This window comes from Mustela nigripes, chromosome 1, assembly GCF_022355385.1.
Source record: "Mustela nigripes isolate SB6536 chromosome 1, MUSNIG.SB6536, whole genome shotgun sequence".
Lineage (NCBI taxonomy): Eukaryota > Metazoa > Chordata > Mammalia > Carnivora > Mustelidae > Mustela > Mustela nigripes.
The window spans coordinates 119,153,007-119,178,284 of record NC_081557.1 but is presented as its reverse complement, the minus strand read 5'-3'; the positions used below and the strand labels follow the sequence as shown (position 1 = coordinate 119,178,284).

General features: G+C 41.3%; 1 protein-coding gene across 7 annotated transcripts in view; it reads left to right on the top strand.

Annotated features, from left to right (window-relative positions):
- Window positions 1-25,278, top strand: part of MSRA (methionine sulfoxide reductase A) — a 434,957-nt gene that overhangs the window by 271,034 nt on the left and 138,645 nt on the right. For all 7 annotated transcript variants that reach the window (XM_059372261.1, XM_059372269.1, XM_059372299.1 and 4 more), the window contains one exon: window positions 10,164-10,268. In XM_059372261.1, coding sequence (XP_059228244.1) covers window positions 10,164-10,268 — 105 coding nt within the window. The remainder of the gene's footprint in view (window positions 1-10,163; window positions 10,269-25,278) is intronic.

Sequence of the window (25,278 nt, the reverse complement as noted above, 5' to 3'; positions counted from 1 at the left end):
CCAGTAGGACACTCATCCAGAAGAAGTCTGTGTAAGTGTTAGAAAATTTCAGCACAAAGAATCTTCTGATCCCTATTCATTTACTGATGTCTGATCCTGGGCCCAGTCCTGGAGGATGACAGAGGAGAGCCATTGTCATGGCTCTTCTTCTCCAGGATTTCATTGTGTGTGTTGGAAAAACTAAACAAGGGCTTAAAAACAGGACTCAAGTGTTACAAGGTATGGAATTGGTCTCAAGTGAAGAAGAATCTGGTTGGCGGTGGGGGTGGGGTGGGGTCCTGGGTCAGTTGTGTTTGAAGAAAAACACCGTTTTCTGAGTAACCCCCTTGGTAACTGCTAGCTCCTACCTGCCACAGACATCACCTCTTTTCCTCACAGTGACCTGGTGAGGGACCTCAGGAAACCTGACTGAGTCACAAAGTCCAGATCTGAGCATAGCAGGTCCTGTAGGATTGCATATGTTTTCCACCTACTTCATGCCTCTTCTCCAGGTCCTGTACTCAAGGAGGGCTTCCTGGAAGAAGCATCCCCTAAAGGGGAGGGCTTTGATTGCAGATGGCTGGAAGGGGGGCACTAGAGCAGCTAGGGGTAGAGTTGGAGATATGAACCATTTAACTCAGGGAAAGAGTGTGGGGAAGTGAGATTGGGGATAATGCCAGATCTGGAGAGGCCTGGTGGCCAGGAAGGACTCCTGTGGGCCCCAGGGCAAAGAACAGTTGTGGGAGAAGGAACTGGGAGTGGAGTGCACCGACAGGGGTCAACTTCTTGGTTAGCTCAGTTGCCTACAAGCTCTGAGACTCCAAGCAAGTTAGTCCATCTCTTTAACCCTTGACTTTCTTATCGATCAAATGGACATAATAATATTAGTCTTGCTAATTGCATGGGGAAGTGGCTGTGAGACTAAAATGAATTTGTGGATCCAGGAGCACTTTGCAGATATAAAGTGCTATGTCCGAATGCTGAGGGGTTGTGGTTATGTTGGGTTGAGCGGGGGAGCTTGGAGGATGGGCTGGCTGAGAGGTGTTTCCAGTGACAGGGCATGATATCAGGTCTGTGGCAGAGAGGAGCTCCCTGCCTCTTTGCCTGTCCATTTTGAATTCTTGCTTTTGCTTATGACCATGGCCATGCCCTCCCCCTTCTCTTTCTTGAAGCACCCCTGACTTCTTCTGTCCATGTGGCCCTTTCCTTTCTCATGGATCTGATGTCTTGATAAGGATGTTGCCCACTCACAAGCCCACCTCACTTAAGCTGCCCTCTTGTCATCTGTCTGGGAGCCATGTTGTGCGGGCCTCAAGTCCAGTCTCTGCCACTTCATATCTGTATGGCTTCGGATTCCTTTACCTCTTCGTTGCTCAGTTTCCTCCTCCAGAAAATGGGAATGATATTACTTACTCTGGGTTTTTGTGAGTGTTAACTTCATCAATACATATCAAAAGAGTTTAGAACAATGCATAGTGTTTAGTAAATGCTACATTTATTTATTTATTTATTTATTTATTTATTTATTTATATTTATTTATTTTTCTGTAAATGCTACATTTATTAACTCTTGTTTTCCTCTTCATATTTTCCTGTTCACCTACCCCATCTTTCATTCCACAGATCTTTGTAAAAGGTGTTAAATTAATTAAGCAAGGAGGCCATTAGACGGAGGAGGCTCTAATACTGTGGTTCCTAAGAAGCAAACCAAAGTTGAGGCCTGGGAGTACCTCAAGGTCACGAGATCAAAATGCCAAGAGCGACCAATCACAAACAGCCAACGAAGCTTTAAGCTTTAGCCAGTCAGATAATTTCTTGTATTTGCTCTCACACGTTCTCCATATAAGTTTCTCCCTAGCCCCTCTCTCTGGAGGGCTCCTACCCACTTCCGGTTTGTTGCTGCCCTATGTGCCTAGATGTTTGCTCAAATAAACACTTAGGATGTTCGATATGCTTCGGTTTACTTTTTTTTTTTTTAAAGATTTTATTTATTTATTTGTCAGAGAGAGAGAGAGAGCAAGCACAGGCAGACAGAATGGCAGGCAGAGGCAGAGGAAGAAGCAGGTTCCCTGCCGAGCAAGGAGCCTGATGTGGGACTCGATCCCAGGACACTGGGATATGACCTGAGCCGAAAGCAGCTGCTTAACCAACTGAGCCACCCAGGCGTCCCTCCGGTTTACTTTTTAACAGGGTTTAGTATCCTTCCTCCTCTCCTCTGTGCTCTCCTTCCCCTCTGCCTCCCCACCCCTTCCCTCCCCACCCCTTCTCTGCCTGCCTGCCTTCCTTCCTTAAGGCCTGTGGGGCTCCTATGCACCTCCTGATGATGGAGACAGCCAGTACTAGGATTCAGGAGAGAGTTTGAGGGCTGGTTTCTTTTTTTCTTTTCTTTTCTTTTTTTTTTTAAGATTTTATTTATTTATTTGACAGAGAGAAATCACAAGTAGATGGAGAGGCAGGCAGAGAGAGAGAGAGAGAGGGAAGCAGGCTCCCTGCCGAGCAGAGAGCCCGATGTGGGACTCGATCCCAGGACCCTGAGATCATGACCTGAGCCGAAGGCAGCGGCTTAACCCACTGAGCCACCCAGGCGCCCCGAGGGCTGGTTTCTTTAAGCAGTGCCCCGGGCTCAGGAAGAGTGGTTTTCACATTTTGGTTACTATTAAGAATCACCTAGGGTATCTTGTAAAAATACAGATTCCCAGCCCCCCCATTATGAAATAACAGTGATAGTAGTATCAATAACAATACAAAACATACCATTACAATTAAAGCTAATATTGGGTAGGGTTTCATGTATGGGGTGGGCCAGACTACTCTCAGCCCTTTCTATGGGTTATCGAGCTAATCCTCACAACAGTCCTTGATGTTACTATTATGAATTAGTCCTATTTCAAAGATAAGGAAACTAAAGCCTGGAGAGGAAAGAGCTTGGCCAAAGTCACACACCCCTGGGCTGGTGGGTGGCCAAGGATGCCGTCTGGGTCCAAGTGCCCTGATGCCTGCTTCCTGGCCCTCAGTGGGGACCGGCAGTCTGGTGCAGACAGGCAGGCACCCTGTTAATGGTCATGTGTGCCCCATGGTGGATTGTGACATGCGGAGGGAAGTGAGCAGGCCTGGAGGTCTCTCCTTGCCTTGCAGATAGAGCAGCAGAGGGGTGCCCATGTGTCTAGGGTATCTGGTGGGGACCAGATGGGTGACCTCTTCTCTGACCCTCTCCACAGCAGCAGCAAAGAATTCCAGGAGCCCTGATACAGGGAGTGGGAGCCCTGTGCCCCGGTGTTGCCTGAAGCTTTCTCTCTCTGTCCCGAGTCCTCTAGTCTCTGTCTCTCTTTGCTTTCCTCCTCTGTGTCCCTGTCCAGGCCCCTCCTGGAGGGCTGGGACCTCTGCTCTCACTCCCAGTTTTTTGCTCACACACTGGGACCTGGGAATCCACACAAAGCATGCCGGTCTGGGCTGCCTGTCTTGCCTCAGGAATCCCTCTTGGTCAGGTGAGATGCTACCCCCCAGGAGCCCCTCCCAGGCTCAAGCTGGCCTTGGTGCTGGTGGTCCTGCTCCTTCTCCTTGTGGAAATCTCCTCTGCATCAGATTTGCCCACCCTGTTGGGGAGGAGCCACTAGTTCTACAGAGAATTTGGAGTCTAACTCTCAATCCCAGCTCACTTTCTTACCACGCTAGCTGTGTGATTCTGACCACTCATGGCTGCCGCCTGCTGGCCTGTGGTCATTTGGCTTTGTCCTGAGAGAGGTAGCCTCACATATTCTGAAGCCTGCAGCCCAAGGGACAGTGGTGGGGAGGGGGGGAGTGTTCTGCTCTGCACTGTTTCCTGAGTACTACTGACTCTGATGGACAAAAGTTCTTGTCCAAAAGACATTGTCAACAGCTACAATAGCACAGTAGGAAGCAGCTTGTCTAGGGAGGTGAGGTTCCTACTTGCTTCCAGGGATTTCTTTTTACCTGAGTTAAGAGCTTTCTCATTAAACTCCTGTCTTTTTTAGTTCTGATTCTACAGTGAATCACACGTGATTCATCACAATTCATCAAAAGAGTGAGAATCAGTGTCCTTGCACGGTGTGGACGAAAGCCAGACTATAGTTTGCACCTAGGCTGGAATGTGTCAGCTGGACCTCACCTCAGTCCCTGCATCAGTACCTGGAGACCCTTAACTGATATTTCTAGAATGAATGCATGAATAAAATCAGAATTAGACACTCTCAGAGATAAAAATTTAGTTTGATGAGTTGGAAGCTTCCTTACATTATTTTTCTTCTCCTGGAATTTAGTCCTTATGGGGAAGGTGTCCTTGTTCAGGAAACACAAAAGGAAAACAACCATAGAAACCTCATATTTACTTACAGAGAGCTTTACTCCTCCCCAGAACTTTCCCACATATGACCTCATTTAATCTTGATGACTCTAACAACAGACATTATTTTTAGTTCCATCCAGAAAAGTAGGAGACTCAGGATCACAGTCAAAAAAGTGTCAAATGACTTGTTAGAACCATGGTTTAAGTTACTTCTTGTGACTTTAATTCCAGTCTTCTCCCGTTCCATCCCAGCTGAGTAGAGAATATAATACAACCTCTGAACATGAGGCATAGAGCATGAGATAGACTGATACCTTCTGTGCCAGGCACTGTTCTAATTCCACATTTTATAGACGAGGGAACTGAGGCACAGAGTAGTTAAGGAGAATTAAGGGCCTTCAAAAGTGAGTGTAGGCCCCTTGGGGAAGGCCTGGTTCTTATGCCAGGGAGCTCTGGTCTGAACCACCCTTTTCAGTCTCACCAGCCCTGCCACAGTCATGTGCCTGCCAAGGGGTAGCCCACGCAGTCTGGCTCCTGAGTGGGTGCTGCCCCCTGCGACACTCCCCTGCGTTTGCATCTCACCAGCTCCTGAGCTCTCTCCTGTTCTCATCTACTGGAGAGGCCACCTTCCTGCTCCCTCTTTCCTTCTTACCAGCCTGGACAGTAGCAAACACTCATCACCCAAGCCTGGAAGAGTTGAGAATAACATTTCCCCTATGAGATGGAAAGCTGTGACATGGGAATTTAAAGACAGGCTCATTTATTTTGGGGTTCTCCTTGAAAATGCCTGGTTCCATGGATGACTTGGCTCCCACAAAAGCCTAGATGACTCCAGAGTGCCTGATTTTTCAGCCCCCAGGGCACTCCTTTATATCTCTTCTGGGTTATTTTGTCTTACAAGGAATGGACTGTCCATAACCTACCCTTCTGCATTCATTTACCTTTCTTTAGGGTCATGGGGTAAGGCCACACTGGGAAATGCTCAGAGAAGACATTTGTCCTTTTTATTTCCTTTCAAGATATTTTCGAACAACAGTGTTAAAAGAGTGTTAGAACACCTCTAACGCTGCTGCGCATTGTTAACAAGCACGTTTGCACATCACATCTATCATGCTATTTGCACGATGTTATATGAAGAAACAGCTCAAAGTATTTTTAAGATACAGCCTTTTATCTCTGGAAGCACCAGAAAGTATTTGCAGATTGGTCTCAGGAATCAAATTAGCCTAGCACATTGGTGAGTTCCTGGAGGCCTGGGCATTTCTGTAAGTGGTTCCCTAGCCCCTTAATCCTTTTGATCATTTGCACTGGGTATTTTTACACAGACTCTTCTACTTTGGAGAAATAAAATAAAGAAACTTAAAGGTGAGTTTGGCAAGGGCTTCTCCCCACTGTTTGTCAATGCAGATGGATGTTGAATTTTAATGGTAGTAGTTTCTTTTAAACAACCAAACTTCTTTAAACCTCTCCACAAATAATGTCAGTGCCCAGATTATGTCTGAAAATGTTTGCAGAAATCTTTCCTGAGCCCATGTTGCTACCACAAAGGAAGAGCCTAATCTTGGAAAATAGTCTTGACAGCCTGGATGTCAATTACCCCATCTGTGATTTCCCATCAGAGCTACTGCCTATGTGACATTTGCTGTCACTCAGTGGCTTCAGGGGTCTTCACGGGTTGACTCTTCACTAGGTCCCACTCCTTAGTGGTTGTGGAATGTTGTGTGAGAAAAACTGTGGAGAGGACTTAACTGCCTCATCTTTAAAAGGGGGACCACATTTCTCTTGTAAAATGGTTGTGAGAGATATGTGTGTGCTCGTGTTTATAGCAGCATTATTGACAGTAGCCAAAAGGTGGAAGCAACCCAGATGTCCACTGACAGATGAATGGATAAACCAAATGTGGTCTGTCCACACACTGGAATATTACTCAACCTTAAAAAGGAGGGAAATTCTGACACGCGCTATAACGTGGCTGAACCCTGAGAACGTTATGCTGAGTGAAAAACACTGTATGATTCCACCTTTATGAAGTACCCACAGTGGTCAAATTCACAGAGGCGGAAGTAGGATGGTGGTCATTGGCGGGGGGTAGGAGAGAAATGAGGACTTAGTGTTTGATGGAGACAGTTTCAGTTTGGCAGGATGAAAATGTTCTGGAGATGGGTGGTGGTAATGGTAGCACAACAGTGTGAAGGTACTTAATGCCTCCAAACCATGTGCTTAAAGATGGTTAACATGGTACATTTTGTTATGTGTATTTTCCACAATAGAAAAAAATTAGGAAGAAAATTTGTTGTGTGCCTTAAAGAACATCAGATTGATAAAGTGGCTGCCATTTTGTCAGACTTCAGTGAATGGTAACAGTTTTTACTAGGGTTAGGAGATTGCGTTTTAATGGTGACATGAGACTTCATCATGTGGCTAATGCCATACTTGGTTTCCTTTTTTATTTGACTTTTGGATTTCTTATAGTACTCTGCTATTATAGAAATGATGGATTGAATTTTTTTTTTTTTTTTTTTGGCACATACATCTCTTTTCCATTATTTGGGGTTGTATCTTTGAGATAGATTTTCTGGGTCTCTTAGAGAAGGTAAGTTAATTTTATTCTTTGTGGCTCTTGATACATATACCTGTGGGGTTGGAAAGGGGACGGTTGTTTATGCTGTCACCAGCCAAGTAAGGGTGCCAATGTTACAGTCTCCTCATCGGCACTAGATACGTTTTTAAGCAGTTTTATAAAATGGTACGTTCATGTTTCAATATGCCTTTATTTGCTTTTATCACTAGAAATGTTGAGCACTTTTCAATCTTGATTTACATTTATTTCTTCCTGTGTGCACTGCCTGTTTACATCTTTTGCCTAGATTTCTAGTGTGGATTCTATGCTTTTCTTACCAAATACATTTGTCGTGCTTGTTACATATTATTACTATTGTTAATATTTAGAGAGTTTAATTCTTATGTATTTAATCATTCATTTAAGCATTTCAAAATATGAAATAATGAGATTTTGAAGTGGTATCAAAAGTGGTTTTACGGGTGCCTGGGTTGCTTGATGGGTTGGGCCTCTGCCTTTGGCTTGGGTCACGATCTTGGAGTCCTGGGATCCAGTCCCGCATCGGGCTCTCCGCTTGGCGGGGAGCCTGCTTCCTCCTCTCTCTTCCTGCCTCTCTGCCTACATGTGATCTCTCTCTGTCAAATAAATAAAAAATAAAAATCTTTTTAAAAAAGTGGTTTTACAATAACTTGATTGTTATACTTAATATACCTTCTTCCCTTGTTGTCCCATAATTCTTTTCATATCTGTGAGTATAAGATCTGTTTGTTGGCTTCCTTCTATGACTGTAGTCTTTGAATTAAAATTATGTAAAATGACCAATTCATTAAAAATATGAATGACCCAATATAAAAATGGTATTATAAAACTTAGAGCAAATAAATTAAAATAAATAAACATGACTTTTTTTTAACCTTACTAATAATTATACTCATTGAAAATAAAATGATAGGACACTATTGTCCTGCTATAAATTGGTAAGAGTTAAAAACATTGCAATAGTGACTAAGACTGGCCCTGAAACGTGCTGCCAATGGGGAGGGAAAACTGGGTCAACTTTACGGAATAGCACCTAAGCAGTAAATAGTAAGAAACTTAAAAATGTTTGTAAGCATTGGTTTAGAAATCCCACTTATGTAACTGTGGCTCGAGGCAGTCTTGGAAATGTGGAAAGATATTTACACCAATAGATAAAAATAGGATTCAGTCTAAACCCCCAGTGACAGGGGATGATTGAATAATAGTACAACCATCTTTGGAGTGTTACATAGTCATTATAAGTGGCATTTCCTAAAAATTCCAGTGATATGGGAAAATACAATATGCTGGTAAGTTGAAAAAAATGATGCTATGCTTGCAGTAAAGCAAATTGTGCATGGTGTGGTTGCACGTGTGTGCATGTGTGTACATGTGTATGAGCACATGTGCACTCGTGTGTATCTGGTATATATTCAGAAAGAGATGTGTAAAATATAATGACAGTACTTATTGTATGTGGTCAGAATATAATATGTAATTTTTCTTTTCTTTTTTATACTTCTGTACATTTTTAAACTTCATATTGTTTGCAAATTTTTATTTCTACAGTCAGAAATTAAATGTGAGAAAAATGATGAAAGATAATGTATAGATTTTTTTTTCCTTTTTCTGGATTCATGTTCACTTTTCTTTCTTTGCTTGTTTATTGGACAGAATCCTGGACAAAAAACCCAGAAGGTTCTTAGGTTGTGGTTCAGGAATTCACTGGCTCCATGTGACCTTGGGCAAATGTAACTTCTAGGTGTCTCAGTTTTCCCCTCAGTGAAATCACTGTGAGGATTAAAGTGAGATCACCAACCTATGGGCAAACCCTTTCGCCAACTAAGGTGAAGTTCAAGGGATTCCCAAACCACTGTGTGGTCTGATCATTTAGGACTCACAGAACTCACTGAGAACAGTAATCCTCAGGGTTATGGTTTATTGCAGAGAGAGGATACAAATCAAAATCAGCCAAATGGAGAAATGCATAGAGCAGAGTCTGGAAGGATTCCAGTGCCAAGTTTCTGTGTTGTCTCCCATGCAGTCAGGATGTGTTACCCTCCTGACATCCCTATGTGACAATATGCAAAGAATATTGTCAACCAGGAAGCTCCCCCATGCTTTGGTGTTCAGAATTATTATTTGAGCTTCATTACATATGCATGATTGATGGTTGTCCACATGGTTGAATTCAGTCTTTAGTTTAGCTGATTCTGCATTACCCAAAGTCCCCAGTCTCAGCACATGGTTGGTCTGTCTGGCATGGCCAGCCCTGACCCTAACACTGTTGGGTGTGGCCATCAGGATCCTAAGATTCCAAGGGGCTAACTTTCATCCTAAGACTGTTGCTGTGGCTAGCCTCACCTTAAAGAAGGATATTCCTATCAGGTATGATGCAGATTACCTTCCAGAGACCAAGGCAGAGAAAGGCCAGATATCTCTTAGGGCAAAGCTAAATTCTTTACTGCATGTAAGGTGCCCAGAAAGAGATGGAAAACAAATTTAAATAGAGAAATGATATGTATGGAGGGTTCTATTATTTACTATATCCTAACACTGTGAAATAAGGAAGGGCATGAATTCCAGAGGTACAAGGGCCACTACAAACACCCACTTCCCTGATCTCCAGAACCCTGGGACCACCTCGGAGAATGGGCACACTAATAGAGAGACCTTTGCTGCGGCCGAGACAAAATAGCCTGAGAAAAGCCTACTGGGTATGTGAACCTGACCTGTTGTCCCTGTGCCTTAACAGGGCACAGCGAATGTCCCTCCGTTAACGAATCAATCCGATGTGAACGAGTTAGAAGGCTGTTTGTCCATGGTTTCTTGATCTGGCACCATGTCACCCTGTAGTGCAGCTGTGCTTACTGCATATCGCAGGGAGTGATAATAAAAATAAATTGGCTCATTCCCCTTGCAGAGTTTCAAACCTTGAGCACTATGTCAGATTGGATCCATAAGGTTTCATAAGGGTGAGATTAAAAAAAAAAAAAAAGAAAAGAAAGAAAGAAAAGAAAAGAAAACCCGAGTTTGTTTTCTTGTGAAATTAAAAAAATTAGAGCCCAATGACGAGAAGTCATCACCCTTAGGAAGCTCGCCAGAGGACAACTGTATGCGTTTATGGAGACAGAACCAGCGACAGACTTGCTATGAAATCGTTAGCTAACGTACTGTTAGGCTCCCACTCTTGCTGTGGAGGGAAGAACGTGAGCCCTTGTCTGGTGGTTCTGTGGAAACAGATGACTTGTAGTAGATTGGTGTTGTCAGTAAATTTTGATTGTACGTTCTGTTTCTTTCAAGGAAAAACTGGCCACGCAGAAGTAGTCCGAGTGGTGTACGAGCCAGAACGCATCAGCTTTGAGAAACTGCTCAAGGTCTTCTGGGAGAATCATGACCCGACCCAAGGTAGATGAGTGAGCCAGTATTTAATTATCTTACTAATTACAGCTGGGATAATTAGTGTTTGAGCTGCATGGAAGAGATGAACCTTGAAATCACACAGGAGCTCAAGAATATGATTGCAGACATTTATTGACGGAGGAGAGGAGGGGCTGGGGAGCAAACGGGAAAGAGAATAAAGGCACAGCCACAGTCTGCGCTCCTCCCCCCTTTACAGCTGTCAGGGGTGGGAAAATTCCCACAGAGAAAGACGCCAGACAATAGAGATTCGTTCACCTTTGATTATTGCATTATTCCTCCTTAATGCAGTCTTTTGTCTACAAAATTAAAGTGTCTTTCTAGCAGCTCCAAAGTTTTCCTGATTTATGGTTCTTTTATTCCCCTGAATTTAGCCTTTCTCATCTTTTGACGTTATCAGGATTTTTTTTTTTAATGTCTGTGGGTGATTAAAAAAAAAAAAGAACATGAAGGTAAAATGCAGTAGTCAGTGGGTCCACAATGCTTGGATTATTTAAATATTTCATTTGTCTTCTTTGGAATTGGTGATATTAATATATCTGGGCTATAAACAATGGTGGCCAGAAATTTTATTTGAATGCGCACACAAGCAAAATTCCCTGTTGGCAAATATCATTTGTAATATTCAATAATGAAGCAATTTCCAGATTTCATCCTAACAGCCTTACAAGCACTGCCTTGCCAATATGATGATCTGATATTATGAGGCTTATGAACTGAAAAGTCCTATATAATAGATGTGATTTTCACAAACCCTGTTCATTTAGCAATCAGTCTGTTTAGCAAAAATATTTTCCCTTTGGTGTCAGGTTTTTGTGTAGCGGGTATGCTGTGTTGGCTGTTTCTGAAGAAGGGGGTGTGCTTTTCCAAATGTGCATTGTGCTTTGTGGTGGAATTTTAATACGACCCTGGCAGTACAGGGAGGTGGGTCCTGAGTTCTGATTCTAAGTGCCACCCAGTGTCTGGGTCGATTTGCTAGAGGGCAAAGGTCAGAGCTAAGGCAAGAGTAGCAAAATGATAAAGAACCCAGGTTCAGGATCCAGGCATATCCATCCGGGTGGGTGAAGGCCTAGGAAGGGTGCTAGGAGCAGGCTTTCCTGGTTTGGCATGGGGTGTAGAGCAGGGGGATGAGTTTCTAGCAGGAGAATGGTGAGGTATGGGGCAGGGGAGGTAGAGAACTGGTAGGGTAAGAATACTATAATCAGAAGGTTTAGATTCACCCTGGTTTGGACTCTTGGAACTGGCCTATTATATGTGAAAGGCAGGCCTAACAAACTTAGGGTCGTCTCAGCAGGAAGCTCTCATAGTGAGCATCATAAATAAGAGTGATGATGGCTAAGAGCTCATGCTGGTGATCCTTTGATCCAGGTGGAGTAGGCATTTGGCTCCCAAAGCCAAAGGTCAGGGCAGGATGCTCAGCATTTCAGAGTTCTCAGTGGAGACACATATTAGGAGCCCAGGACAACCCGAAGTCATGAAGGAATCAGGCTCACCACAGGCCCACAAGGTTGGGTATGTGGCCTTTGACTTGGCCAACCATAGTGTCCTGTCCTGATACAATCACTTTATGTCTAGCCTTGGCAAAATTTCAAAAAGGGTGAAGTCTGTCATGCACCTCTCCTTCCTTCTCTTAACTTCTTTCCTATTTTATCCCATCTTTACTAGCATACCTCAGTTAACTATGTCACTGGTCCTGGTCCCTAAATTTTAGGGGGAATTCTACTTTTTAAAAGAATCTTAAAGGAACCTCTTGTTCTCTCTATCCCATTATCTAATTTTTCTCCACTGTGCCTTACTCCTCTTTGAAATTCTTGGTTTATTGTGTGTATTATTTGCTAATAACAAAGTACCACAGATTGGGTGGCTTAAACAACAGAAATTTATTTTCTCACAGTTTAAGAGGCTAGAAGTCCGAGATACAGCCTTTGGCAGGATTGAATTTTTCTGAGGCCTCTCTCCTTGGCTTGTAGATGTCCATGTTCTCCCTGGGTCCTGTTCACAGGGTCTTTCCTCCACGTGTATCTTTGTCCTGATCTCCTCCTCCTACAAAAACGCCAGCTAGATTGGATTAGAACCCACTCAAATGAACTGATTTAATTTTAACTTTCATTTTTAAAAGATTTTATTTATTTATTTATTTGTCAGAGAGAAAGCTAGCAAACAGGAAGAGTGACAGACACAGGGAGGAGCAGGCTCCCCACTGAGCAAAGAGCCTGATGTAGGACTCGATCCCAAGACCCTGGGATCAATGATCTGAGCTAAAGGCAGATACTTAGCCCACTGAGCCACCCAGGTGTCCCTTAATTTTAATCTTTAAAGACTCTATCTCCAAGTAAGATTATATTCTGAGGTACTAAAAGTTAGAGCTTCAATATACGAATTTGGAGAAAATATAGTTCAACCCATAATACTGTCCAATAAAGTAATAGCTTGGTATACTATTCTTCCAGAAGTATTTTGATTCTGACAGAGGGGTTGTAGACTCAAAGACAGGAAGAGACTTTAGAGGTCATCTGATTAATCTTCAGCTTCAATTCTATAAGCCATAAGATGAAATTGCTGCTGATGGTGTTCACAGACAATAGGATTTGATTGTTCAGTGACATATTTTTAACCCTGATATTTTAGACAAATTATGCATGTAGAGGAAGAATCTTTTTTTTACCTTGTATAGGTCTGTTTCTACTTAGAATAGTGCTTGATGCAGTATATATATTCACAGATATTCAATCACAGGATATCTGATCTTCTGCATTATTACTAGGATTACTTTTGTTGGAGAGTTTAGTGTAATGGGCTATTGGAAAATCTTTTTCTGCATTCCAAAGTTTCCCATGACACTTCTGGAAATAGGGTGAAATGAGTGATCATATAACCCAGGCCTGGGTCATATGAAACAGTATCTGTTTCTGTTGGCAACAGTGTTTGTTTCAAGGCATGGGTATGTGACCCGAGCAGGACAATATGGAGTCCTTCCTTGGGACTGTCATGTGAGAGAAAAAGGTGTTCTCCCTTTTCTGAGGCTGCCAAGGTGGAGGTGTTCTGTATGTGGAAAGAGCTTATCCACAAGAGAAACAAGGAAAGAAGTTTAGCAGAGACACTGAGAAAAGAGAGATGAGAAAGGAGAATCTTTCAGAGACTGAGGACCTCTCAGTATGAGAACTACTAGGTAACTACCCTTCTCCATCTTTTTAAACTGAAGCTCGTTTGTTGGGTTTCTATTACTTGCAACAACAACAAAAATCCTTGCCAATCCACTCATTCAACTTAATCATTGTGCTTATTATATCACACATATTATTATACATGTTATTACATGTATTTATTAGTTAAACCATGTTCATTTGGCTCTGTAAATCAGAGGTCTAAAGCCATTTGGTTAATAAATTTATCACTGACTCAGACATGGAATGGAGGACACTAAAGATTATTTCCTCAAGACCTGTTGGTGGTTTGAGTAGGGGGTTCCTTCAAAATTCGGAATTAAGAATTGGGGCTTGAGATTCGGGATATATGGCCTGAATACATATCAGATCATCTCAATATTTCTAAACTATTATGAAAGACAGTCAGTCATTAATGACACTGATCTTGTGTCTCCTCTGCTTGCCAGGCACTGTGTTAGGTCATGCCAAATCACCAAGTTGCCTGTAAAAAGCAGCAGTATCCAGCCCCTTGCTAATGCACAGAGAAAGTCTATTTCTGTGGAAGAAAATAGTTTAATCCAAATGTACTAAGATCAAATGAGCCTTCAGATAAATGTGTATAAGACCAACACACTAACCTGAAATAATTAAAACAAGTATATGTTAACACTGGAACTTTAAAAGCAAAAAACATCAATTCAGAACTCCAGAGCCAATGAATTTAATATTCCTAGGGCACCCTGAAGGTCCAAAACATGTAGTCACATGTAATTTTTCTGAGGTAAGAATTTGAAGCCCACTCCCTGAAGAATGGGCATGAAGTGGGAGATAGCTGGGGTGCAATTGAACATGGCCATCTGAACACAGCTTCTAACTTTTCTACTTGAAGTCACCTGGTGATTCCTGTCACTTTTCTTAGTATTCAGAAAAGAGACCACACATTAGAACAGATGAAGGAAGTAGAGGCCCATAAGACTGACTGGTCTTACTCAGTGGACATTTCAGAAGACAGCAGGACTTTGGATTTGGTGGAGACTCTCATCGGTGAAGCAATAACCTACTCTAGGTTGTTGTCAGAAGCATGAGTGATTCTTAACACTGCATAAGGGATACTCTTGCCTATGTCAGTGTTGCTTATAAATAGAAAGACAAAACTTGCGTCAACTTGAGAAGTTATTGACTTTTGATGTGAGGATTTGCCCAGAAAACTGACGAGTCTCAACAGAAACATTTCAAGAGAAATGTATTTTAATTAGCATATTGAAAGACTTGAGTACTTTGTAGAGTCATTAACATTTGAAGGGGTCACTTTTTTTTTTAAAGTTATGATTCACTTTGTTTTGTGAGAGAAGCAATATCTTAGAATGACATTTGCAAATGTGGGGACTCTTGCTAATGTTCAGGATTTGCTGTGGTAGAAATAGCAAGAATTTCAGCTTAAAGTCCCCTTTCAGTTCAATTAGATCTTCATGGCATAGACTAGGCAGAGAAGTCCTATAGTCTTTGACTGCCTCAAGGTGCTGCAGGAGCTCTATTGGTATCTGCCCTAATAGCAAGGCAGAAATTCCCCCAGTCTGCCATTTGGAAGGGGGCAAAGCTGGTAAGAGAGCTGTCAGAAAATGTAGACTTTTAAAGATACTATTTTAAAGATATTTCACAGCCAATAGACAATGAGTCCTAAGAGAGTTCTACCCAATGGATTAGCTTCAGGTGAAGTAAGAGACCTAATAGCATTGTCATAGATTCAGCCAGTAATTGGAATAGTTTTTTTCTCTTAATTTACCAATTACCACAAAATCTCTGTTTTGCTGAAGTACTCAGATAACACTGTTTAAGCTAATATGTCCTGTTGTACTCATGGGACAAATATGACTCCTCCAGGCTTCTAAGGATAGATTAGAACATGCTCATCCCTGACCATGTGGAGTCCAGACTCCCCAGTCTCCAGATAACATGGCAGAGCCTGAGAATTTAGGAGATTTGGGTTCTGGGCCCACCTTACCCTTTCCCAACTGTGTGACTTTGGCCAAGCCACTTACTCAATCTGAGCTGTTTTCTCATATCCCAAAAAGGCAGATGCCTATACTGCATACGTCATAAGAATTAAATGAAATAATGTGAAAATAACTGGACAATGGTCAAACATCATGCAAGTGCCAGGCATTCTAGCTATGTCCTTCTCAATACAACAGTACAGTTTCAATGAGCTTATTGAGTTATTTTTTCTTAAATATTTTATTTATTTATTTGACAGAGATCACAAGCAGGCAGAGAGAGGTGGGGGAAAGCAGGCTCCCCGCTGAGCAGAGAGCCCGATGTGGGGCTCGATCCCAGGACCCTGAGATCATGACCTGAGCCAAAGGCAGAGGCTTTAACCCACCGAGCCACCCAGGTGCCCCAATTATTGAGTTATTTTTATATCCTTGATTTCTGTGGGGAAGTATTTACCTTCTACCTATAAAAGTGTGGGTTTTCGGTCCACAAGCTTTCTTTGGTCCTTCCTATTAGTTGGAAAGGTTTCAGCATTGTTGCTGTTGCCATTCTGTGATGGAGTGGCTGCTGGGGGGCTAGGTAGTGGTGGTTGTGAGGGTGAGGGACAGGTGGCTCCTTAACTTTGCCGCTGACACAGTCATCCAAAAAACCAGATCGGATCCCAGCCACTCATGCTCGATCTGTATCCCTCTACCTAGCACCCTCTCTGTGTGAATTACACCATTTCAGTACTGCTCCTGCATGAAGATATAGGGCACAGGCCCATACCTTGGGCTAAGCCACAAGGACACAAACACACGATGTTGAAAGATTTCAGCTTTGTCTCACTTGATACAAGTCTGACTTCTCAACCTGTTTTACTCTCCTTAACCCTGGGAAAAGGGAGAGCAACATTTTTCAAGCACCTCTTCTAGGCCAGTCTTAGTGATAGATACTTTAAATTTATAATTTCATTTAATCTTTACCAAAGCCTTATAAAGTGGGGTTCACTGTAACCCCATCAACAGAAGAGAGGAAATAAGGTTCCAAAAGTTTGTCAGTCTTGCTTGATGTCGATGGCAGTAATTGGACCCAGCTCTGTCTAAAGCTCAAGGTTCTTTTCTTTCCCTGCACCAGAGGGGCTCAAACTTCTGACTAGGAGGACCTCTTCTAAGCACAAATAATTTTATGGATCCCCCCATGTGATACAGTTGTGTTCTTAGTAACCCTTTTAAAGCAAATATATTAAGATGCCACTATGAATTTAATTACACTTTAAATTGAATGCTTATTTTATTAACAAGCACAATGTCACGTACCTCTGGAAAATGGAAATGCTCATATACACAATGCATTCTACAGACTCTAGGCTACGCTGGCTGCATGGTTGGATTTGTGGACCTTTTGTAGTAGCTCCAGGCCTTCTCAGGGGACTGTGGCTATAGGTGGGGGTCTTCCAACATACTCATGAAGGTGCAGTGGCCTTTCTGAAGATGCCTGCTGCCTGAGACTGCTGGTTGACCCCAGTGTCAATTCCCCCACTTCTGTAGGATTGGAATTTTAACTGGATTTATAGCCACCAGTAAAGACGAAATTTCTCAGATTCCTTATGGTCAAGTATGGCCACGTGTCAGAGTTCTGCATACCAGGGCATGAGTAGAGGTAATGGTGTACAACTTCTGGGTTCTGTGTACTTAGAGCAAGGAGTTTTTTCTTTCTCTTCCCCTACTTCCCTCAAGTTGCCTGTAGAGGTAGTGGTGAGCCAGTTTGGACCACAGGGATGGAGGCCTCGCACTTATAATGAAGAATCTACAAGCTAGAAGCTTCCAGAGTTACCATCCCAGGCTGGACTCAGTGCAAAAGCTATCTTCTGTAACCTACTGTTATTTGGTTCAGTTAGGGATTTTTGGTGCTGTTGTTTTTCCTTTTCTACAACAGCTGAACCTATATCCTTACTATAATAGTCTTCTACTAAAAGCTGGTGATGAACTCCCAGTCACTCTTCTGAAGATCTTAATTAAATGTTTCCTTAATTAAAGCATCTTTAATCAAATCTATCAAGAGTATAGACCCTGGGGTTAGAGAAGATATGGCTTTAACTGGATCTGCTGTGAACTAGCTACGTGACCTGGGAAAGTTATGGCACCTCACTGAGTCTCGTCTCATCTCTATCTTCACTCAAGTGCCTGGATCTGAGCTGTCGCTTTCGCTCATTTGGCAGCTACAGTAGCCTCCTGACTGGCTTGTCTTGCCTTTCCGAATCCACTCTCCATAATGACCTGTCCTCATCATGACACATCATGACATATAACAACGTAGATCCCTGTCCTGCTTAAAGCATTTTGCTGGTTGTCCATTTTGGGTGGGTGGGTTTAACATACAGACTCTTTACAACGGCCAGCCCAACTGCTTGGCACTCTCTTGTGCAACCTCAGCTTCTGTGCCCTACTTTACTGCATGTCTGCTGCTGTGCCTTCCTTCACTCCATTCCTGGAAGACACACATGCTTTCTTGCCTGGGGCCTTGTACCCACTGCTCAGTCAGCCTGCAGCTCAAGCCATGACTGGCTCCTTCCTTCCTTTCCTTCAGCTTCAAGCTTCGTGTCTTCAGAGAGGTCTTCCCTGACCACTGCTCCCCAATGAAAGTAGTACCCCCAGCCCTGGGAGTGAATGATATAGGCTCAGCTATTGTAGAGAAGGGGAAAAAAAAAAAGGTCTTGAAAGTGAGGTTCTCATAAACCATTTTGTCTAGAACATATGAATGAAACCTCTACTGCTCCGTCTGCCAAACAGTTCCTACCACACAAATGTGTGTCGGGATGTATGAGGGAATGTAGTCTGTTGTGTGAGGCCAGTGCTGAGCAGAGTAAGCAGTCATAGATAATAGCCACCAGACTCATCCTGTCTCTGTAAGAGCAAGGTCTCCAACTTCTGTTTGTCTTACTCCTTCTGGAACCCTAGTATCCCTTCACTTTTCTCCATCATCTTCTCCCAGCTCATGTTCTGAATATCTTTGATCTTTCCCTGTGCTTGGTTCATATCCTTGATCCTCAGTCAACTTCTCAGCACCACTTTTCCTCCCACTCTCAGCCTTCACCTCTCACAATGAGTCCCCAGTTGTCCTCAGAAAGCTTTGTCTGACTTTCCCCAGTGGGCTACATGATCTGTGGTGTTAGGTTTTATGGGGCCCAAGGGCTACACACCCTGAGCCTGCTGCCTTAGCCTTCAGTGTCATGAGTAGGGGATTAATGGGGCTCTTTGGCCGATAGTTGAAATGAAAAACTCTCCCCACCTCCACCAAGGATTCTCTTCCATTCAGTGCCCTTGGGCTCCACATCTCCTCACCCTGCATGTCCCAGCACACTCACCATGAAGTATTGCTTTACGTGGGTTATTCCCGAGAAGTCTCTGAGAACTGGTGGTGGGCTTGGTCCATTCCATCTTCAGGTTTGCTTCCTAGTCTCTTTCCAGGTGTATGGTAGAGAAGCGAGCCCCTTCATGCTGTCTCCTGGGAAACATTGATTGGAGAGAGAAAAAAAGTCTTATTTCCTTCTGTTTCTCATCAAGTTGGCAATTACATGCTGGTGTTCATATATTTGAACTTGCCAAATTAATATCTGAACTTCGTTGTGCTGACCCTCTTAAGTTAGTTTTTTTTTTTTTAAATAAGTCACCACTTTTGAAGGACTATCCTTTTTTTAGACCATGTACAAGGAATCTATCATCTGCAAATAATTAGACAGTGGGAATTATATTGTATTGCTAATGAGCAGATGTGCATACTTATAGTGGAAGAACAGCTGCACACATATAAAATGCAAAAACGACCCAAACCCGGCATTATGAATTCTGAAAGGGATCTCATTCTCTTAAGAATTTCAGAAACAGAAAAAAATGAAACAAAGCATTTAACTGATATTTTTCTTTATTAATTGTTCTTTCAGTGGCACTTTTCCTTGCATAACATTATCAGACATGTACATACTATCTTCGCTCTTTGCAAATGCGCTATTTGCACTTTCAAATCCCTCTCTTGTATAATATTATAGAGTATTTATATTTAACATTTTTCCTTTGCCTTTCTAGTTCTGTAAGGATCTGGTGCCTCCAACTTGAATGAGAGACTCCTACTTTTTTTCTGGACTGGGCATTGTGCTAGGCACTTGAATGCATGTGATCCCAACCTGTGAGTCGATGGTCTTAGGCCCATTTTACAGATGAATAAATAGGCCCAGAGAGGTGAAGTGATTTGTTACAAGCCAGTTATTGTTTGTGAGAGAGCTGGGATTTGGACCTAAGGCCTACTTAGTTCCAAACCTTGTGTTCTTTCCATTGTGTGGTATTCAGTCCCATTGTTATACGATGCTTTCAGCCATTAGAAAACACAACACACTATGACTGAAAACAGGAGCGCATTATCCAGTGAGAAGTTTCTGTCCTTATGAGCTCCTTGGAATGTCCATTACAATTTTATAACTCTGTTAAGCACATTGCAAGATGAAGAATTCAAATAGTCTGGCTTTTGAAAATTTTTAGCCATGAAGAATTCTACATATTTTAGACAGGAATGGTTAGCTCATTTAAAATTAGAGTTTAGGTGGCGCCTGGGTGGCTCAGTGGGTTAAAGCCTCTGCCTTCGGCTCAGGTCATGATCCCAGGGTCCTGGGATCGAGCCCCACATAGGGCTCTCTGCTCACCAGGGAGCCTGCTTTCTCCTCTCTTTCTGCCTGCCTGCCTCTCTGCCTACTTGTGATCTCTGTCTGTCAAATAAATAAAAACTTAAAAAAAAAAATAAAATTAGAGTTTAGTTAAAAAGTTCCTAAAAGAGTTCTTATAGGGCATCAAAACTTATGGGGCATAGTAAAAGCAATTCCAATTTCCTAAAGGAAGTTAGAAATTACTGTGAACTATCCAGTAATTCGAATACTACACGTCAAAACTTACAGGGCATAGTTAAAGCAGTTCCTGAAACAGACAGACAGATAGACAGGCACACACACACACATTTAGTTATTTGAGAGAAAGAAAGAGAGAACATGTTGGGGTGAGGGGCAGAGAGGGAGAAGCAGACTGAGCAGGGAGACCGAAGCCATATAGGGCTTATCCCAGGATCCTGCGATTATGACTTGAGCCTAAGGCAGACACTTAACTGACTGAGACACCTATGCTCTCCCAAAGGGAGGTACAGAGACTTGATTAATATATTATAAGAAGACAAATACTGGGCAAGTATCCATCTTAAGAACTTAGAAAATCAACAACAAAATAAACCATACAATGAAGAAGATAGGAATAATGAGATAGGAATAATAAAGATAAGGAATAATTAATGGAAAGTAAACAAGTAGTACAGAAGATTAATAATACCAAATGTTGGTATTTCAAAATGGCTAATAAAATTGACATTTGTGCATTATGGACATTGCTGCTACCAAAATTAACATTTTGGTAAGCTGATCAAGAAAAAAGTGAGAAGGTACAAATACCCAACATCAGGGATAAAAAATGGGATATCATGACATATGAGCAACTTTCTGTCAATAAATTTGAAAGTTAGATTAATTCCTTAAAAATCTTTGGTGAGTGCTGATTCACAGACCTGTACCCCTGGGGATAAAAATACATGTTTATAAAAAATAAAAAATTTTTAAAAAATCTAACCTAAAACTGAATAGACCTATAGTCATTAAGAAATGGAATCAGTATTTAAAAAGCTTCTCATTACAAAAATCACTAAGTTCAGATGGCTTCATTGATGAATTCTATCAGTGTTTAAGGAAAAAAAATTATTGCAATCTTCCACACAATATTCTAGAGATTAAAGAATGATGGAATTCATCTTATGATTTTTGCATAGCCTTGATACCAAAACCTGATGATATGAGAAAAGAAAATTACAGCTCAATCTTACTCATGCACATATATACAGAAATCTTTAAGTATTAGCAAACTGAATATAGTAATATATACAAAGCATGTATATATCATGACCAGTTACGTTCCTTCAAGTAATGCAGAGTTGGTTTAGCATTTTAACATCAACAGATATAATTTACACATTAGTGTAGTAAAAGAAATAAAGCATATGATTATGATGTGGTTAAGCTTCAGTGAGCCTAGGTCTCTGAAGAGTTCATGAAACAAAACTGTTCTGAATGCCTTTTTAATAATTGGACATTACATAATCAAGAAATAAACTTGTAGTAAGTTGTCACTGGAATTTTGGGGTTTATTTATTTACCAGGAGTTGGTACGTTGAGGTAGACTGCTACCAAAAACTTTTTAAAAAGTGTGACATTAGCTTAGTGGTTGGGGAGCTGGAAGATACAATATCCAGTCTTGCTTATGGTCTGGGAAGATTTCACTTCTCTCCAGTTATCTTACAAATTCCATGTACACCCAAGTGAATGAATTCCAATAGTTTTTGTTGCTACTTTTGTGGATCTTCAAAGCTGATTCTGATGTTTACATGGACGTGCAAAGTTCTAGAAAAGCAAAGATGCTCTTGATAAGGATAAGAGGCTGGAAGAACTTCTACATACCAAGATCTACTATAAAGCAACAATTACTAAAACAGTATGAAGTTGATGTAGGGATATATGACTAGGCCATTGCAATGGAATGGAGAGTCCAGAAACAGATCCACACAATACGTAGAAATGACAGATGACACACTTGGCATTTCAGTGAGCAGTGCAAGCATGACTTTTTAATAAATAGTGGTAAGGTGATTTGGGTTTTCATATAGGAAAATGTTAAATTGGTTTTCTACCTTGTGCCATACACAAAAGTCAACGCTGAGTAGGTTAAAGAGCTAACTGAAAGCAAACTACAAAGCTTCAAAATTTTGTAATGTCATTTTCATATCACCTTGGGTTTGAGAAACATTTCCTTTTTTTGTTTAAGGTTTTTTTTTTTTTTATTCCATTTAGTTAACATATAGGGTAGTATTAGTTTCAGGTGCAGAATTTAGTGATTCATCACTTACATACAATACCTGCTCATCACAACGAGTGCCATCCTTTATTCCCATCACATATTTAACTCATCCCTCTGCTGCCTCCTCTCCAGCAACCCTCAGTTTGTTCTCTATAGTTAAGAGTCTGTTTTATGTTTGCCTTCCTTTCTTTTTTTCCTTCTCTGTGTTCATCTCCTTCGTTTCTTAAGTTCCACATATGAGTGAAATCATATAGTATTTATCTTTCTCTGATTGACTTATTTTGCTCCATTCATGTTGTTGCAAATGGCAAGAGTTCATTCTTTTTGATGGCTGAGTAATATTCCACTGTAGATCCCTACCACAACTTCTTTATCCATTCATCATTTGATAAGCATTTAGGCTTTTTCATAATTTGGCTATTGTTGATAATGCTGCTATAAATATCAGGGTGCATGTGTCCCTCCAAATCAGTATTTTTTTATACTTTGGGTAAATACCTAGTAGTGCAATTGCAAGTTAGAGGGTAGTTCTATTTTTAACTTTTTCAGGAACATCCATACTCTTTTCCAGAGTGGCTGCACCAGCTGCTTTCCCACCTATAGTGTAGGAGGGTTCTCCTTTCTCTGCATCCTCGCCAACAGTTGTCATTCCCTGACTTGTTGATTTTAGCCATTCTGACTGTGTGAGGTGGTATCTCATTGTGGTTTTGATTTGTGTTTCCCTGATACCAAGTGATGTTGAGCACTTATTCATGTGTCTGTTGGCCATTTGAATGTCTTCTTTGCAGAAATGTCTGTTCATGTCTCCTGCCCATTTCTTGACTGGAATATTTGTTCTTTGGGTGTTGAGTTTGATAAGTTCTTTATAGATTTTAGATACTAGCCTTTTATCTGTATGTCATTTGCAAATATCTTCTCCCATTCTATTGGTTGTTTGGTTTTGTTGACTGTTTACTTTGCTGTACAAAGGCTTTTTATCTTGATGAAGTCTCAGTGTTCATTTTTGTCCTTGCTTCCCTTGCCTTTGGTGATGTTGTTGTTAATTTTAGCCATTCTGACAGGTACGAGATGATATCTGATTGCAGTTTTGATTGGTATTTCCCTGATGATGAGTAATGTTAAGCATCTTTTCATATGTCTTTTAGCTATCTGTATGTCTTTGGAAAATGTCTATTCATGCCTTCTGCCTATTTCTTTCCAGGATTATTTTTGGGTGTTGAGTCTGATAAGCTCTGTTTAGATTTTGGATACTAACCCTTTGTCAGAGGCATCATTTGCAAGTATCTTCTCCCATTCAAAAGGTTGTCTTTTAGTTTTGTTTATTGTTTCCTTTGCTGTGCAGAAGCTTTTTATCTTGATGAAGTCCTAATAAATGAAAGGTGGTTCAAGATGGTGGTGTAGGAAAATCTTGCAATCACCTCCCATAGACATACCAAATATACAGTTACTTACGGAGAAATTCCCTCTTAAAAGAACCTAAGACCTAGCTAAATAGCTACTTTACAATAAGGGATCAAAAGGCCACAATAAGATGTGTAAGAAAGGCAGAGTCTTGCCCAAAAGTCTACCTTTGGTGTAGTGACCTGCCATTGAGAGAGGTCTCACAAATATGGAACTCCTCCATGAGGAACAATGGGCTTATGCCTCACCTGAGTCACCCCAAACCTTGGGACCTGCACTGGAGAGATGAGATACCAGAAATTCTGGCTTTCAAAACTAGTAGGGCTTACATCTAGGAGAACCACAGGGTTGTAGGGAAAGGCAAAAATACACAATGTGGAAAGGTTAATCTCTTCAATAAATGATGTTGGGAAAACTGGACAGCCACATGCAAAAGGATAAAAATGTCTTACACCATATACAAAAATTAACTTGAAATGGATTAGCAACATGAATATAAGACTGAAACTATATAACTCCTAGAAGAAACATAGGCGGTAAGCTCCTTGATATCACTCTTGGCAATGTTTTTTTGGATCTGACTCGGAGTGATGGTGACTAATACAATAAAAAACAAATGGGACTACATCAAACTAAAAGACTTCTGCACAGTGAAGGAAGCTATCAACAAAACAAAAAGGCAACCTACTGAATGGGAAGAGGTATTTGTAAGTCATATATATGGTAAGGTGTTACTATCCAAGATATATAAAAAGCTCAAAAAACTCAATAATGACAACAATAAAATCAGAGGGAGACAAACCATAAAAGACTCAATCTCAAAAAACAGACTGAGGGTTGCTGGGGGGAGGGGGGACAGCAGAGGGTGGTGGGGAGATGGACATTGGGGAGGGTATGTACTATGATGAGTGCTGTGAAATGTGTAAACCTGGCGATTCACAGACCTGTACCCCTGGGGATAAAAATAGATTATAGGTTTATTTAGAAAATAAATAAATTTAATTAAAAAATGGGCAGATGATTTGAATAGACGTTTTTCCAAAGAAGGCATACAGATGGCCAACAGGCCCATGAAAAATTGCTTGATGTCACTAACTATCAGAGAAATGCAAATCAGAACCACAATGAGATATTATCTCACACCTGTCAGAATGGCTATTATCAAAAGGATAAGAAATAACAAGAGTTGGTGAGATGTGGAGAAAAGGAAACCCTTGAGCACTGTTGGTGGGAATGTAAATTGGTGCAGCCACTATGGAAAACAGTATGAAGGTCCCCCCCCCAAAACTAAAAATACAGCTACCATATAATTCAGCAGTTCCACTGGTGGCTATTTACTTAAAGGAAATGAAAACACTAATTTGAAAAGTATATGTACCCCTTTGTTTATATGTAACATTATTTACAATAGCCAAGATGTAGAAACAGCATAAACATCCATCAAGGGATGGATGGATAAAGAAGATGTGGCATAAATATATAATGGAATACTACTAAGCCTTAAAAAGGAGTGAAATCTTGCTATTTGCAATATGGACAGAC